Source organism: Cupressus sempervirens, chromosome 9, assembly GCF_028749045.1.
Source record: "Cupressus sempervirens isolate cs-2001-9-10 chromosome 9, ASM2874904v1, whole genome shotgun sequence".
Taxonomy (NCBI): Eukaryota; Viridiplantae; Streptophyta; class Pinopsida; order Cupressales; family Cupressaceae; genus Cupressus; species Cupressus sempervirens.
This window is the reverse complement of record NC_143126.1, coordinates 651,799,336-651,817,955: the sequence shown is the minus strand read 5'-3', so window position 1 is coordinate 651,817,955 and position 18,620 is coordinate 651,799,336. Positions and strand designations below refer to the sequence as shown.

The 18,620-nt window shown below is 34.7% G+C and overlaps 1 protein-coding gene across 2 annotated transcripts in view; it reads right to left on the bottom strand.

Moving 5' to 3' along the window:
* Nucleotides 1–16,220, bottom strand: part of LOC149540420 (serine/threonine-protein kinase PBL34-like) — a 64,171-nt gene extending 47,951 nt beyond the window's left edge. Inside the window, exons 1-5 of one of the 2 annotated variants that reach the window (XM_089801519.1) lie at nucleotides 15,918–16,220; nucleotides 14,211–14,551; nucleotides 13,579–13,714; nucleotides 527–666; nucleotides 295–418 (exon numbers count right to left, since the gene is read on the bottom strand). In XM_089801519.1, coding sequence (XP_089657645.1) covers nucleotides 295–418; nucleotides 527–666; nucleotides 13,579–13,714; nucleotides 14,211–14,551; nucleotides 15,918–15,984 — 808 coding nt within the window. In that variant the 5' untranslated portion in view covers nucleotides 15,985–16,220. The remainder of the gene's footprint in view (nucleotides 1–294; nucleotides 419–526; nucleotides 667–13,578; nucleotides 13,715–14,210; nucleotides 14,552–15,917) is intronic. The other variant, XM_089801520.1, reaches the window with a different exon arrangement.
* Nucleotides 16,221–18,620: the final 2,400 nt, after the last annotated feature.

The window sequence follows — 18,620 nt, the reverse complement described above, 5'->3', positions numbered from 1 at the left end:
TTAGAGATAGCTGATACAAACTCGATTGATGTCCTTCCATAAAGATAAATTAAAGACTTCCATAAGGCTGCACCAATTTTATTTATTCCCAAATGATGTACTTGGACTTGTTTTTGTTTATTTGCTTTATTTTTAAATTCACAAACCGTTTATAACCTTTGAATTATATGGACAACCCTAGAAAGAACAAGAATGAGGGAGCTTCTCCAGAAGCAGCCCTGTGAGCTTTATGCCCAAAAAGATTTTAGGAGGTCTAGCTACTCTTACATATATCTTTACTTCAAAAATGCTTACCAGTCATAACATATTCAGGAGCTGCATAACCATATGTCCCCATGACTCGAGTAGAGACATGAGTTTTGTCTCCTTCAGGTCCATCTTTTGCAAGCCCAAAGTCAGAAAGCTTTGCAATGTAGTCCTGGACCACAAAATTGTCAGAATAACAAAAACACAATTAAAAAAAGGAATGTTAGGGTTTAGATACACAAATCGAGAAGCCAGAAAAATTGAGGTTTTAGGAACCAACCGCATCCAAAAGAATATTTGAAGTTTTAAAATCCCGATAAATCACAGGTTTCTCAGCCCCACCATGAAGGTATGCCAGGCCCTTTGCTGCAGCCAATGCAATTTTCATCCTGGTAGACCACGGGAGAGGCAGGGCCCCTTCTGCATGCACAATGTATAGCCAAAACAAATAAAACATCCACGAGACTATTCTATAAAGAAAAGAACTTTGTAAATCAAAGCAGATCTCCACATTCAACCTAGAATCTTAGAAAATGAAGATTATAAAGGGTCTTTTACAGCACTGTTAGTTCCATGGTGTAAAATTCAAAAAGAGAGCTTTTTAAATTTTCAATAAATGGCTTCACAAATCACTAGATGCCCGTATAGATCTGACAAAACATGACAAACATAAGACACCACAACATGATAATCTAAATACAGCGAGTGTTAACCATTTGTAAATGTAGAACAACATTATATAAAATGACAAATTTATTAATATGTGCTTCTCAAAGATGCTACCACTAAGTAATAATATATGGCTAAACTGTTTACAACATGACTAGTAAGCAATTAAAGCAACCATAAGTAGAAAAACAAAGCCAAATTGTCAGGACGTTGAAAGGGAGAATTAAAATGATGTCCACAAAGGGCCAAAACAGGCCACTGGTACTCACAAGTATACAATGAATCAAGATAAAATAATCAATCTGATGTGCTTCTATTTTAACAACCACAACTACAAGCAATAAGAGGAAAATGTGAGTTTCAACCCTGGAAGATATGGTATACGAAATGACTATGAATACAGATAACCCTATGAATTGATTGCTCCCTCCCTATTAGTACAAAATAAACAACTGCCTGTGCCATAGTAGGGGCTGGTTCTTCAACAGATGCTTCCACAATTGACAGCCAGCTTTCTTTTCTTTCTGGTCCCACAACAACTAATCTAGTGAACCCTTGTTGAAAGGACAACTGTTAAAGCCACGAGATGGAGAATAATGCTCTAGCATGTGTCAATATGAAGACTGCATAAGGGCAAACATCCTTGCTGACCATCATGAAAGGGCAATCAGGAGTTTTTTCTTTATTATTTTAATCTTATTTAGAAGGTTATTCATGAATCCAAGCTCTCTCTTCCCTTTATCCATCACTCCCTTTGACTGTAGGCCATTTCTAACAAACCCACCCCGGCCACACCATAACCACACCCAGAACTCACATTCTTATACCAGAGTTAAATTGTCTGATACAGATTTGATGGCATTGAAACATACTTTCACTAAATTCTGCCAAAAAGCCCCCACATCATCACCAACACCATATCAATCATTCCCATTGCCATCGTCAGTTAAATTGCTCGATCAAAAATCTCATATGCTTTGTTTGGCATCCAAGTTCAAATGTGGCTGCCACTATTTGCAATCATTTCTTAATTATTATTTATTTTTACTGGTACACCTAATCAGACTTGCCCAGCTGATCATTTGGTGAGCTTTCTCGGTGCCCTTCTACCCCCTCTTAAAGCATCGATGTTTGAAATTATGTTTCTCTTTGACATTAATAGCTTGCATTGGTCATGATGCTTCACCAATCAGTTAAATTGTTCAAGCTTCAATCAAACATCAATTATGCGTCATTTGGGGAACAAAGTCCAAAAAGGATGCTACTTTTTGCAATTATCACTTGATTATTATTTATTCATTATGGTTTATGTAATATACTCTTTTGGATACACCTAATTTTGCCCAAAAAATAACAAATCCAAAAGTATAATTAATTTACAAGAGTAGTCTTCAACTAGATTAAATAATAATAATTGAATTCTTTTAAAAAGTTGAGATCAAACAAATGGCTATGAAGTTTCCTACTGTAAAGCTCTATAGCTTCAACCATATTAAAAGCTCGAGGGGAAAGCAACATAGGGTGTTGGGAGACTACCCTCCACAATAAAGCACAAGAGCGTCAAAAAACCAAGTTAGTTAATCCAGCCCCTTGGCCCACAAGCAAACAACTCGATGGAGGTTTACAGGCAACCAACTCAATGGGTATCTATTTAATTGAGAGAACCCGTACTCCTGCATCTCCCTATTATGTTTCCTTGCCAATTCCTAATATGATTTCTTTATGAAAATCAATTGAATAATTACTAGCCTTACAATTCTTCTTAGAATGCTTGGAGGTTATCTACCTCAACCAAGCCCAAGGGTGTGGAACATACATCCAAGACAAACAATCCAACTCGATGGCTGGAGTACTTGACGAGGGAAGATTAGTATTGCTGCATTTTCCCAAATGGTTCATAAATAAATATCAAATACAATAATATTGCATACCAATCACTTTCCTCAATATTTTGAATCGATGTGCTTTTTGAGTTCTATTCAATCCAGAATTGATCATATTAATTGTTGAGTTATTGATTGATTGAATAAATTTCTTTGATTGCGTGATTTGAGATATTTCTTTGATTGCATGATTTGAGATAGCGGTGGGACAATTAAGAGCTTGTTGATTAGTTGATTGATGATGCAATGAATTCAGGTTTGATATATTAGGGTCCATTTGTTTGCTGGAATTGGAATAGGAAAATAGGACTAGGAAATGTATTCTCTGTTTGGTACCCCAAATCGGAATAGGGAATAGGCAAACATATTCCAATTTTGCCCCTAAAATGAGCATATGTCCATTCCAAAAAATAGTTGTTATTGGAATGGGCCATTCCTATTCCCAATCTGATTTATTTTATTTTCCAATTTTTTTAATTTTTTTTAATTTTTTTGATTTTAAAAAAAATAATTAATTAATTTTTTTTAATATTTTTTTAATTATATCTATTTTTAAAAATACAAAACTTCACCTTATTCCTATTCCATTTTTGTACAACCAAACAAGGGAGCAACATCTTCCCAATCAAATACCAAGTTAACCAAACAAGAATGGGATTGCTCTTTTCCATTCCCATTCTACATTTCCATTCCTATTCTAATTTTCTATTCCTATGCCGACAAACAAATGGGCCCTTAGTGAATGATGATTGAATGAATGCTAACTTTATAGAGTGGTTTGATGATTGATTGTTTGCTTGATTTGATAAATGATTCTTCAGCGCTTGGAATCAATTCTCCTTTATGTTTTATTGGTGAAAGGCCACCACCTTTTATAAGAATTGAGTCACCACTTTTCATGCTGCCTTTTGAGTATATATTTTATTCCCCAAATTAGTCTCCCTTGTATGTCCTCCTCAAATAAAGCTTCTCCCTGTATATCTTCCAATGTGAGGAAGAGTCACCCCTTCATCACATCTACCAATTGCAATGGTCACAACCTTTCACTATTACCACCCTTTGAAAGAGTCATAACCTTTCATCATTTATACCCCTTTAGAGAGACAACCTTTCATAATTACCACCCTCTTAAAGAGTCACATCCTTTCATTATTGCTGCTCTTTGAGATAGTCAGAACCTTTCATAATTACCACCATTCAAAAGAGTCACAACCCTTCATCCATTCTACCCTTTAAAAGTGTCACTTCCTTGTTTTCTTCCCATTCCTTTCTTCTTCCATTAATCGTTCCTTTAATTCCTATGCTCCATTCTTTATTCCTTCGTCCCTCCCCTTTTAAATGATTTTATCTTCTCCCTTTTATATCTCATGTTTGAGGGATTAACCATTTTTCATTTCATGCCTTATTCATCAAACCTAACTAAATTCTAATTATGGTATACTTTAATTCCATTATATTTTTAATTCAAGTTTTACTTTTATTCTTTTAGGGTTTGATTTTAATATCATTGTTTATTATTAAATTCTATTTTAAAAAGGGCACATTACAGTTTATAATGCCTCCCTATTCTCATTGTCAGGTTTAATTGCCCAAATGATCATTTGATGAGTTTATGTTTGCTGTTTGGCCCCCTCCCTTAAAACTGTTAAGTTTGTGGATCTCTGATAGACAAAACAGTTACAATAATAATAACTGCAGAGAATGTCCTTACTTGAATAGTTCAAGTGCTGAATGTATGTTCTTCACATCTTTGCCAATGATTACAATCTACTTACCTTCCACTGTAGATTGAAGTAATATATATTCGATGTGAATTGATCTGCAAAGTAAACTATTAAAATAATAACTATACTCTGATTGCAGGTATTGGAGATGTCGTAGAATGATGTCCTTCAACTGCAATCAGGATAGCATATTTATATTGGCAAAGGATCATGACTCTGAAGAGTCATGACTCTACGTGGCCCAAAGGACACGTAGAGTCATGCCTCTTCGGAGGCACGACTGTTGATAACAATAGCCATATTAAGTGCTTAACAAAACCCGATAATCATAAGCTCAATAATCATAAGATGAGGCACGATAATATATATCTGCCGATAACAATATGGAGCCCAATCACAGTGTATTAAATGGCTGCTGATAATCAAATTTAATACATACAATACTACATGTACATAAGCATGTGTGTGTGTGTGTGTGTGTGCTTACATATATGTAGTTAATATAATCAGCAGCAATTTAAATTCATCCATAAGCTTAGATCAATATATTAAATAATCCAAGTTTTACTTCTGCTGACACTAAAACATTAACACTCCCTCTTTAGCAAGGGAGAAGTAAAACATCATTAGATTAGAATCAGAATCATTATGTAATCAACACAATGTATATTAAAATCTCTTAACAACATAAAATATATCCTATGATCTCTACTTGCACTTAAGCAATGTCTAGAGATGTCCATGACACATTCATGCTCTCTAATTGCTCTTAAGCAATGTCTAGAGATGTCCATAGCACATTCATGATCTCTACTTGCACTTAAGCAATGTCTAGAGATGTCCATGATACACATATAATCTCTACTTACACTTAAGCAATGTGTAGAGATGCCCATAATATACTCATGATCTCTACTTGCACTTAAGCAATGTCTAGAGATGCCAATAATACACATATAATCTCTACTTGCACTTAAGCAATGTCTAGAGATGCCCATAATATACTCAGGTCTATTATTTACAAGATCGTCACCTTGTAAATAACTTCCTTCTAATAAATATGTCCATGAAAGATTGTCAACTTTCATTACATATCAAATGCTACTAAGTAATCAAATAGAAGCATAAACTCAAATGAAATATTTTATTTCAAATTTTATTATTACAATTAATCATACCAAGTTTTTCTCTGAAGTATTTCAACTTCACTTTAGCAAGAGGCTTGGTAAAGATATCAGCCATTTACTCATTTGTACATATATATTCTAGTTGAATAACTCCTCGATTCACCATGTCTCTGATGTAATGAAACGGAATTTCAATATGTTTGGAGTGATTGTGAAATATTGGATAAGATGAAAGTTCAATGCAACTTTGATTATCACAATAAATCACAGTGGGCTTCAAATGTCTTTTAAATAAATCTAATAACAACTTTCGTAGCCATATTGCTTCTCTAGCACCCAAGGAAGATGCAATATATTCAGCTTCGGTGGAACTTAATGCTACTGAACTTTGTTTCCAACTAGACCAAGAAACCATACCAGATCCAAGACTGAGGCAATATCCTTAAGTACTCTTCCATTCAACAAAGCTTCCAGCCCAATCAAAATCTGAATATCCAAGAAGTTCAATGTTGACTTTATCATATTTGATTTCCATTCCAATAGTGCCCTTTAGATATCTCAATATATATTTAGCTGCATGTAGATGTATCTTCTTAAGTGCACACATAAACTGACTCAAGGCATGAGTAGCATAGCATATGTTAGGACGAGTATTTACCAAATACATTAGGGATCCAATAAACTGTCTATAGTAAGTAGGATCTATAGGTTCAGATTTGTTCATATCATCTTTCAATTTGTGTAAATTTATTTCCAGTGGAGTAGCAGCCAGTTTACATTCCATCATTCCAAATTTGGTTAAAATAACAATTGTATATTTTCCCTGATTTAGAATAATACAATTGTCTTGTTGCCAGACTTCTAATCCCAGAAAGTAGTGAAGTAGCCCTAAGTTTTTCATTTCAAATTCTGCTGTGAGTTCTTGTTTGCATTTCTTTATGAGATGTTCCTCACCTGTTATTAGCAAATCATCAACATATAATACAAAGATAATCATATCTTCACCATCAGTTTTGAAATATAGATTTAGGTCAGCTTCATTTTTAGAATATCCTAACTTCAATAGGTGGTTATCTATTCTTTCATACCAAGCTCTGGGAGCCTGTTTAAGTCCATAAAGTGCTTTCTTTAATTTACAAACATGAATTTTGCTGTCATAAGTATTGAACCCTTCTAGTTTTTCAATATAGACCTCTTCTTCAATCTTGCCATTGAGAAATGTTGTTTTGACATCCATCTGATGTACCTTCCATCCTTTGGATACTACAATTGCTAAGATGGTTCTAACTAAAGTGTACCAGGCAATTTTGGAGCAAATATTTCTTCATAGTCAATGCCTTCTTTCTGAGAGAACCCTCGAGCTACAAATCTAACCTTGTATTTTTGAATACTGGCATTTGATGCATGTTTAATTTTGAATAACCATTTGGATGAGACAACTAATTTGTTCTTAGGTCTTGGTACAACATCTCATACATCATTCTTTAATATAGAGTTATATTCTTCAATCATTGCTTCCTTCCATGACTGATGTGAGAGTACTTCTTCAACATTAGCAGGTTCTGTTTTTATGAGTTCAGATAGCAATGCAACATAACATGATTGATTTCTGATCCTTTTGCTTTCCTGAATTACTTCATCTGGTTCAACTTGATTTTCTTCTAACATTTTCCTAGCCCAAAGAGGTCTCTTTTTATTATTATTGATGTTTTCAGACTCTCTATGATTAGACATGGAAGAGGGATCAAAATCATTCGCCCTCTCAATTTATGTAGATTGATCTTCTTCAGAAATGGATTCATCACTATTACTAGAAATTTTAAACGTTGTGTCTTCTTCAAATATTACATCTCAGCTAATTTCAATTGTTCTTTGCCCAGGAATGTAGATCCTGTATCCTTTTGTAGTTTCACTATATCCAATGAATATTCCCTTCTTTTTGGAAAGCTCTAATTTTGTTCTTTTCTCTTTTGGTATGTGAATATAAACTGGACATCCAAATATTCTCAAGTGACTTAGATCAGATTTAATGCCTGTGAATACTTCCTCTGGGTTGGTATTCTCTAATACAGAGTGAGAGCATCGATTTTGAATGTAGACTGTTGTATTAGATGCTTCAGCCCAAAATGAATAATGAAAATTTTGATCATGCAACATAGCTCTGGCTGATTCAACTATAGATCTATTTTTTCTTTCAGCTATTCCATTTTGTTGAGGATTATAAAGTACTGAAAACTCCCTCTTAATCCTAACAGAAATGCAAAAGTTCTTAAAGATATTAGATATGTATTCACCCCCATTGTTTGAACTTAAGGTTTTGATCTTTTGACCTGATTGATTTTCAACTAAGGCTTTGAATTCTTTGAATTTGGAGAAGACCTCAAATGACTCCTTTTGTTTTAGAAAACAGATCCAGGTTCTCCTAGAGTAATCATCAATAAAAATTATATAGAAAAGACACCCATTAAGAGAGGGGACTGACGTAGGTCCACAAAGATCTGTGTGAATAAGTTCAAGAATGGATTTGGATTTATAATCACTTTTAGGGAAGGAATGTTTAGTATTTTTACCTAATGCACATCCCTTACAAATACTTAAATGATCAACTTTCAGATTAGGTAGACCTTTTAAATTTTCCCTATAGATGATAATGTCCGATAGTTAAGATGACCTAGTCTCCTATGCCAAATTTCAAGGGAATTTGAATGATCATAACTAAGAGTTAAGTTTAGGTCAGGATTTTGATTATTACAAAGCTTATAAAGACTCCCATCTTTGACTCCAATGGAGATGGCTTTCTTAATATTTGAGTTCTTGGGCCAAGATAGAACTCTATCTTCTTGAAATGCAATTCTATATCCTTGATCAGCAAGTCCGGAGATGGAGACAAGGTTTCTCTTGATTCTTGATACATATAAAACATTCTTGAGTTGAAGTGTAATTCCAAAATTCAGTTGTATAGAACAGGAACCAATTCCTTTAATAGGATAAGAGGAGTTATCTCCAATGGTTACTTCTTCTGATGCATGATTAGTGAAGGTTTCAAGCTTATCCTTGAATCCAGTGATGTGACGAGAAGCTCCACTATCTATGATCCAAGTATTGTGGTTAGTGTTTAATTCACTTGAGAGAGCTAAATAGAATGCATAATTTTCTTTGTCTACTTTCTCAACATTTTCATCTTTAACTTCCGCTAATGCTACTTGAATTTTCTGCTTCTCTAGACATACATAATAAGAGTGACCAATCTTGTCACATTTAAAACATCTAACTTTGGACCAGTCACGTTGTTTGTGAGATTTGTGATTTTTGTTGAATTCCTTCTTGTTATGTTTAAACTTTCTTTTCTTGTTTGATTTAGTATACAGTGCTTAGATGTCTCCCTCTTGATTTGTACTTAGTCCTCTTGAAGCTAGTCTGGATTCTTCTTGAGTACATTCATTTTTTAACTAATCAAATTTTGGAAGTTCAAGTCGTGAACTTAAACCTCGAATGAATGTTTCCCATGAAAGAGGAAGACCTCTAAGAGCAATCATGCTTAGCTCCTTGTCATCAACTTGATTATTCATAGTTGCAAGTTGATCCTTTAATTCAGTAATCCTTAAGAAATATGAAGTTATTGTTGATTCTCCATTTTTCATCTTCACATATAGTAGATCTTGTTTTAAAGTTAATAATCTACTAGTGTGGTTGATTTCAAATGCATTTGAATAGAGGAGAACATTTCAAATGCAATCTGAAGATTAGCTATAGATGGAAGAATATGATCTATTACTAAATCTATAATGATCTTCATTGCTTTATTATTATGCCTTTTCCAAGTTACCTTTTCTGATTCATTTTCAGGCATGGGTAAATTTGATTCAATATATTTCTCTAATTCCATTTCTCCTAATACTATTAATAATCTGATTTTCCAAGATGAAATTTGATGCCCGATCTAGCCTATACTCTATCCTTACATGATTCACCATTTTAATAATATGTTTTTAAAACTCTTTCTTTTAGCTTTTGAAATTTCAGATTGAATAGATACTTTGCAATAGTTTTCCTATCAGAATAACTCTGATACCATGTTAAGTTTGTGGATCTCTAATAGACAAAACAATTACAATAATAATAACTGCAGAGAATGTCCTTACTTGAATAGTTCAAGTGCTGAATGTATGTTCTCCTTTACAGCTTTGCCAGTGATTACAATCTGCTTACCTTCAACTGTAGATTGAAGTAATATATATTTGATGTGAATTGATTTGCAAAGTAAACTGTTAACATAATAACTATACTCTGATTGCAGGTATTGGAGATGCCGTAGAATGATGTCCTTCAACTGTGATCAGGATAGCATACTTATATTGGTGAAGGATCATGACTCCTAAGAGTCATGACTCTACGTAGAGTCATGCCTCTTCGGAGGCATGACTGTTGATAAGAATAGCCATATTAAGTGCTTAACAAAAGCTGATAATCATAAGCCCAATATTCATAAGATGAGGCAGAATAATATATATCTGCCGATAACAGTATGGAGCCCGATCACAGTATATTAAATGGCTGTCGATAATCAAATTTACATACAATACTACACATACATAAGCATGTGTATGTGCGTGTGTGCGTGTGTGCGCGTGTGTGTGCGTGTGCATGAGTGTGTGCGTGTGCGTGCGCGTGCGTGTGCGTGCGCGTAGGCATGTGCGTGTGTGCATGTGTGCGTGTGTGCGTGCATGCGTGTGTGTGTGTGTGCTTACATATATGTAGTTAATATAATCAGCAGCAATTTAAATTCATCCATAAGCTTAGATCAGTATATTAAATAATCCAAGTTTTACTTCTGCTGACGCTAAAACATTAACAAAAACATCAATGTTCATTATTAGATTGTTCTTTGATATTAGTTGTTTGCATTGATGATACTACCTCGCCTCTTCTTCCATTCAGGTTAAACCGTCCAATCCAATTTAGTAATTATTGTAGCCTCATTAGAGTCTTCCCTCTGGTCTCACTGAATCCGTCTCCACAGACAGCAATATCTATAACTTTGTTTTCTTTATTACTATTTGTTTTCCTCTCTGCACTCCTTCTTGGTCCCTCCACTTTCAAGCCCTTTACACAAACCTTTGAAAGTTCCGTTGACATGCAAATTATCAGCTACATCTTCCACTGATTACAGCCTAGCAAACACTTATGAGATGGTATAATTGGTTTCAAAATATCAAAAAAGGAGGAAAACACATCACAAAATATTTGGGAGTATACTAGAATATCTCATTCATATTCCGCATTGCTCACTGAAGAACACGGCACAATAACTGCAAACCAAATCTCTAACATCAGTTGGAGGCTGTAGCATTTTACACTTGTATATTTAAGGAGCACATCTCAACTTCAAATGAGAATTAGTTTTAGAACCTTCCAAAGGCATGCAATGATAGTATTGTCAATACATAACAATGTGAATAGTACACTCAAAATTGATAAACTTTTATATCCCGCACCCTATTTAAAGTCTGCTATAACAGTGTTTCCATCAGACACTAATTTCCTCAAATTATTGCAAATTGATAACTAGAACTCATTATAGTGATTCATGAGAGAAAAACTATATTCTACAAAGACACATTCTCAGCTCTGAAATTCATGATCACATTACCATTGGCATTTCTGGAATGGCAGGATGGTAGGGAATGTCTCCTGGCTTTCCTCATGTTTTTTCTAAATTGTCAGAATGACCTTGAGACATGTACTGAAATCAATAAAACATTAAGAGGATGTTTGGCCATCCTGGAGGCATCTGATACATTCATCAGCTGTCCAAATGATGTCTTTGACATCCGTCAGCTGTCCAATTTACACCCAAGCATCTCTGACATTGGAAACAATTTTTATATGTTTGTCAAATAAAGTTGAAAGCTTCAACCATTCAAAGATGTGGATCATAAATAACCAAGTTTCAATTTTGATAGGCTGGCTAACTATGTCACCACTTCCCACCACTACATTCCATATCCCTTTTTGCATTGTGATACTGGGACTCCACACACAAATAAGAGATCAAGCCAAAGAATTGGAACTTAACCATGTGGCCGCAAACCCCACCCAAGTGGATTTGTTTGTCTGGGAGCAGATTTGTCAATTTGGATTCATTTAATGATTACTGGAGAATCGTAGATTTGATAAGTCTTCCCAATTTGGGCACACAACTCCTTTAATGCCTTGTAGTTTAAGTAAGTTAGAACATTTATTTTTGTATTGAAACTAGTTCCATAGATGAAATCCATTGGTGCCAAGTTGTATGACATCCATATCTAATAACTTGGTATAAGTCATAAGTTCCAATCTTCATCAATATGGAAGATGCGCATTAGATACACATGTGGTTACATTACATGGTGAAGCATCCCCACTGTGAATATAATTAACTACTAAAATATCTCCAAGTTTATCCATACATGATATGGACATGGATATTTGACTATATATGTACATGCGTGAGTACTGCTATCCTCCCACCATTCCCATTAAAAGAACCCCTTGGACTATTGTCCTTGAAGTCTCACAGAACATAGGAGAGAAGTACAATTGGACTGTTATGCATAGTATACAAACTTGTAAAGTGCTCACAAAATCTTCCCATTAGCAAATACTATTGATGTTAACTTGCAATCTCTAAAGGTCAAGTCTTTGGTGAGTCCCAAGGCATAAAAACAGTGAGTAATTGCAAAACCTCAACATGCTTGAGAGCAAAAATCGGAATGTGCACTAATAACAGCTCAACATGAGCGAAATGCAGGAAAACATTGCAACAATGCAGTTCTATGGGGTATGCTTGCCCTATGTAAAATAATAAAGTCTAGACATGTAAAAAAGCCAAAAAAAGGCAATTTTCACACTCAAAAAACATAAAATTGTACTCTCACAGAAATCGTAAATGGCATGTCCCATGAATGACTATGTGATCTGAAAGGTCCTCATTTGGGCTTGGTGAGAGCTACACCCCTCGACACCACCTTTTGATGTGATGAACACACCAAGGGAACTACCCTGGATTCCACAAGGGGCACTAATAGCAAACCCCATGCAAAGGATGTGGCACTCAACCTTTCTAAGGTCACTACCCTAAAACCTGACCAAAACTCAATTAATACATTTGTAACTATATTAATTTTACTTCAATATCAATATATTGCAAGTTCATCTTCAGCTAAGCATAACTAGAATACATACTCCTTATCACTCAGCTGCAATTTGATAGTAGCGAAGAAGGCCAGGGAATCAATCTATGTGCATTCAAACATGCACTTCTTATCAGATATAGCAGATGACTACAAGGATGGAACAACAATGCATTCCAATGTACTATCAAAGCATCCCAGCTTAAATGTTTTACTTGCCATCTTTCATCAGTCAACATCTATGAAGGGGTAGCGTAAAACTTCCACCCAGGATTTACATGGCACAGCTAGTGGGAGAAGCACTAGCAATGTGTTCCTAATGAACCAAAAGACTGTCGAATCTTGGTGCTCTTGATGAAGAGCAATTAACTGATTTGTTTTGAACAGGCATGTACATTGTGCAGTCTGAACATTAACTACTGGTCCATTTACAAAAACAAAAGCTGCTGCAAACCATTCTAATTTATTATTGGCATCTGGCATTGAACTAACAATAACACCCCAACTACAGATGTCAATGCACAAGAAAAGAGGTGCTCAATACACCCATACGGCTTAACTTCAAATGGGACAATGGTTTACAAAAATAATTTGTCCAAGTGAGAAGCCAAATGCTGAAACTTTGATCTTTCCTACACACATTAACATTTGAACAAAACTTTTTAACTTTTAAGCTTTTAATGCATCTAAGGAAGACACTTTTTCAATGGGGACAATCAACAACATCAATACTTAAAAGAAATGTGAAGTTACTCACTTCTGAAAAGGTGATTTTCCAAGCTGCCTCTGGGCATATATTCATAAACAAGCAACCTCTGATCATCTTCTATGCAGTATCCAATAAGTTTAACCAGATTAGGATGGTGAAGTTGGCCTAGGAAGTTTACTTCTGCCTGCAAAAAATCAAGAACAAAAAAAATAAAAATTAATCTCCGGAAACATAAACCTGTCCTAATAATCTATTTTTCTTTCTGATTTAGTGAAAAATATCCTAACTGGACCCGTCATTTCCTTAGATGCTATGACCATGAACTTCCTATTTCTCTCTCAAGTTTATGTAGGATATGCATGTGTTAACCATTATGCCCATTGAAAATTCCAGTTTTTCTTGGACAGAAATGAATATGAGGACGTGCTCTCTGCTGGGGAAACAAGCCTGGATCTGAGCTTTCAAATTGAATACACATTGCTAATTGACTTCAACTATTTTGACAAAGTGCTATTATTTACTCCTCCGAAACATATGGCCTTATTTTACCATAGCCATAAAGCAGATTGTGTAAAGCTACAGGCCAAGTTCTAAAGACTCCTAACTCATAATTTTTAGACTTCTTAGAAATTCAGCAAGAAAACATAAATAAACAAGCTAAAGTATGCTACATTTCTTACCAGCCATTCCTTGTGACCTTGCAACCCATCAGGATTGAGTGTTTTGACAGCAACAGTAAGACCAGTTCCAGGCTTCACAGGAGCTGTCCCATTCTCTTCTATCCAACCTTTAAAGACATAGCCAAACCCCCCACCACCAAGAACGCTCTCTGGCCTGAAGTTCCTAGTGGCAGACTTCAGTTCACTAAAAGTGAACTTTTTCAGCTTGGAGGACACTTTCAAGTCATTCTCCAACTTGGGAGTAGATGGAATACTTTCTGTGTAGGCAGAGGTGCCACTGGAAGAAGCTGTCTGGGAAACGGCCAATGGTCTGCTGCTATCATTGGGATTTTTTGTTTCAGCTGGTTTTTCCATAGCACAACCAAGTATGTTCATTAGCTCATTTCTAATTTAAATGGACCACATAAACAAAATTAACTATTTTTGGCCCTATCACAATTGCCTTTCATCATTGCCCTAAACATTTTAGGAAAAAAAGGTAGCTGTCCATCAGAACTGTACTGCATGAGCAATGCAAATTCATTCCTACATGTGTGGGAAAAGAACATATAAACCAAATTAACTTTCTCCTGTCCTGCCACAGTTACCTTCCATAACTGCCCTTAACTTTTTAGAAAAAATGTTAGCTGGCCATCAAAACTGTAATACATCGGCCCTTTTATTTATATGTTTAAATGAAACATATAAACAAAATTAATTTTTTTCGCCCTGTCAGTTGCCTTTTATTTTTGCCTAAACGTTTCAAGAAAAATGGTAGCTGGCAATCAAAACTGTATTGCGTCAACCATGCAAATTCATTCCTACATGTATAGGAAAAAAAACCAGATCATTGATGCAGGGCAGTTTGGCGACATGACTTAATGCACTAGTTAAAAATTTGAAACCCATCAGTCCTGCTCCTAACAACTGCCATCAAAACTGCACCGTATCTACAATAAAAACTTAATCTCATAAGCATGGAGGAAACCTCGCTATTGAAATTCTAAGAAATGATGACCTGTTCATCCTCGCTTGGAAAGCCCTAATTCCCTTGATATTTTTTTGAGATAGGTTAGCTAGCCATCAAAACTGGGCCGTGGCTGAACAGCCAACCAAGACGTAACTTTAATAAAGGCGCTTGCAAAAGACGTTGCCTCAAAACTGTACCACGTCAGTGATGACAATTCCCTCCGAGAGATATCGAAATAACTTGTGCTATTGATCCAGTGCAGTTTGATCACCAACTCTCCTTTAATCTAGGGGGTAATTTCCCTAGTAAGAAACTGATCCACATTTTCAAGAAGTAAGCTAGAATACCTAACCATCACAGATATCATCACTGGTACAAATTCAATCCTCCAGGTATGAACAAAGCCTGCAACTTTGTTGCCATACAATTTGAATACTTATCATGCTAGGTATTTGAAGAGCAATTCATCTGGACTGACGCATGCCCAATATTAACAAGGAGTCGGATGGCTAGCTAGAAAAATTGCTTCACGTCAACGGTACAAATTCACTCCCACGTGTGTGAAGAAGACCTCTGACATCGATACAGTGAGATTGACCACATCTTACTCCACTCCACTGAAGGGAAAACTACTTGTGGGTAATTTTACATTGCGGCCAGCAATCCCAGGATAGAATTCTACCGAAATAACATCAAAACAAATTCATACCCAATTCGCACCATTAATAAAGAGGAAACAGGAAGCCATGTTAACTTACCGGATTGAGTGCCAGTGCTAGTGATGGAAGTGTCTACTTTTGATCTTCTGGAGATACAGATGCCCATGACCCATCAATCAGCTCCCTCTGCAGTATGATTGAAATCCGCTAACTCAATAGACAACCAACAAGCATATAGGCTGCAGCCACATCAGGTTCAAGCACAAAGACAATGCAATGCAACAAGATATGTACAATCAGAATACTGAGATCAAAACCACGGGAGAAACAAAAGGGGTAAACCCACGTCAGTTCTCAAACGCAGGCGATGGAATAGATGAGGATATACACAAGAAGTATCGTGCAATGGGAGAGGATATACACAACGAGTATATACAATCAGCGGACAAGCCCAAACCAATTGGGCATGTTGATTGAGATGGGCTGTTTTTGGGCCCAGGGGAAGAAAAAGAAAAAAATTGGGTGTACATTTTTTGGCTCAACTTTTTTAATGCGAGCATATATTCGATGCATCTCTTTTCTGCATCGGATAAAATATTTGAAGAAATTATGCACATCTTTCCACACATTTGACTAATAGAAAGAGTAAATTGATTAAATTTGTTGAATTTTTTAATGTTATTTTTAATATTTTAAATGCTCTTCTCAATTTATTTGGGAGATTCGAGATGAAGTGTGCAAGCCTCAATTAATTTCGATATTGAAAAAAAAAAAAAAAAAAAAATCATCCAAATATTTTAATTTTTAATTAATAAGTAAAGAGCAAGTTATTTGTCCACATGAACATATATTATTGTCTCTATAAAATTTGTATTTAGTGTTTCTACCTTGGTTTTGTTTTGTTTTGCTTGGCTTTGTATGCACTTATCCTTTTGGCTTTGTGGGATAATATTAAAAGCAAGCTTCCTTTCCTCTTTTGGATCCTCCTTCGATTGTGATAAGGAATATTTGTGAAATTGAAAAGTAAAGTTAGGTGGTGCTTTATCTTTCAATTTTATTATTTTGTTTTATTTATTATTATTACTTATAGATAGGTTTTAAGTTGGGTTTATATAGAATTTTATTTTTAAATATTATTTCTTGTTTGAAACATCTTGTTTTATATTTTTGGATAAGTATGAATGAATAATTTTAAAGAGATTTTATGTTATTTTGAAATATATTGTTTATTTCTTTAAAAAAAAGGTTCATATAATTTATGTTTATAATTTGTTAAGATGGTTTTTAAAAATACTTTAATTAAAATTTCTATTTCTAATTTGTATATATCTAGATTTCTAAATTTTTATTTTATTGAGATTTTATTTAAATTATAAAATTAAATATATTTAATAGTTATTTGATTCTTAAAAGTGTTTTGTCTTTTTTGAACAATGAAAATCTTCTTATGGGATGTCATTATCTTTCAACTCTTAATAAGTAGTACTTAGTTAAGTGTCATATTGAAAAAAATTGGTAGCAGGCGTTGTCATCTTTCAAGAAACTAGAATCTATGTTCACAAAGCTGCAAGGGACTTAAAATATTGTAAAATTTGGTCAAGTATATTCATTGGTGCATGTACCATTCAAGAATTTTGGGGATACTTTAGTCCTGAATAATAGAGATATCAAGTTGTGTGTGAAAAAAATGTGAGAGTAATAAAATGATTAAGTGACTAAGCTAAGAAGCTAAACTACACAAATTACAATCTAACACTCAAGATAAGGAGATGAAAAGAAGCTAATCAAAGAAATAAAAAAGCAATGATATTCAAATTTGAGTCCCTTTTGATGAGGATATTCCTTCAAATTTGTTTTGGTTTAGTAGGTGTGTTATTTTGTGGTGCATGAGCGAATGGGATTTTGACAATGAAACCCTCAAGTTTTGACTTGAAGGCCTTTAAACAGGTCCTTGAATGTAATAAGGGTAGTTGAGAGCCCATTAGGTTGTTGGTGTCAAGTTGGATGTTGTTTGAGTCTAGTTTAGTCAATTTTGGTAAAATGTTGTCAAGTTTGTCTTTAGGGCGCCCATTGTGCAATTTGTTGTACCAGGGGGTGTAAAGTCAATGATGGAGTATGAGAAGGTGTAAGGAGTTAAAATACTATATTCTACATCAAAAGGAAGAAAAAATTGATAGTTGGAACAATTTTGAAATTTTTGCAACTTTTTACATCTAGCCTAAAAATACTTAGAGAAGTTTGTAGATAGTTGAAACATGAACAAAAGGTCTATATAAGACTCCTAAAGTTATTGTATGGGGGTTGGAAGATATTTGGCATCATTTTAGAATACTAGACAATAGCAATTTCTTGGATATCCTACATAATCACATTGCTACTCCAACAACCTTGGTGTAATGGATTAAATAGTGGAATCGTTTGATTGTAAATAGTTAGACTACATTTAATTCTTTGTGTTTGTACAGTTTCAATTTTCTTAAAATTTTGGTGTGCAAAATAAAATCTACATGAAACTGCCATGTCACTAGCAGATTAAGGATTTGGTTACAAAAAGGCCCCTAACTCAAAATTTCACCATGGGCTATTAATGACCATTTGGGGAATGAAGAGGGGTCAATGTATTATAGTTTCTAGTTGATAGTCTGTAGGATTGAGTTGTTTGTGAATTTTTTTCTCTAACCCTAGGTGAGAAAATTGTGTGTCTAGCTAGGATTTTGAAACAACAAACAAAAAAATGCAAGGGTGGATTGATGCAATTTTGAAAATGTTGCTCGTGCAACATTTTACATCATGCCCAAAAAC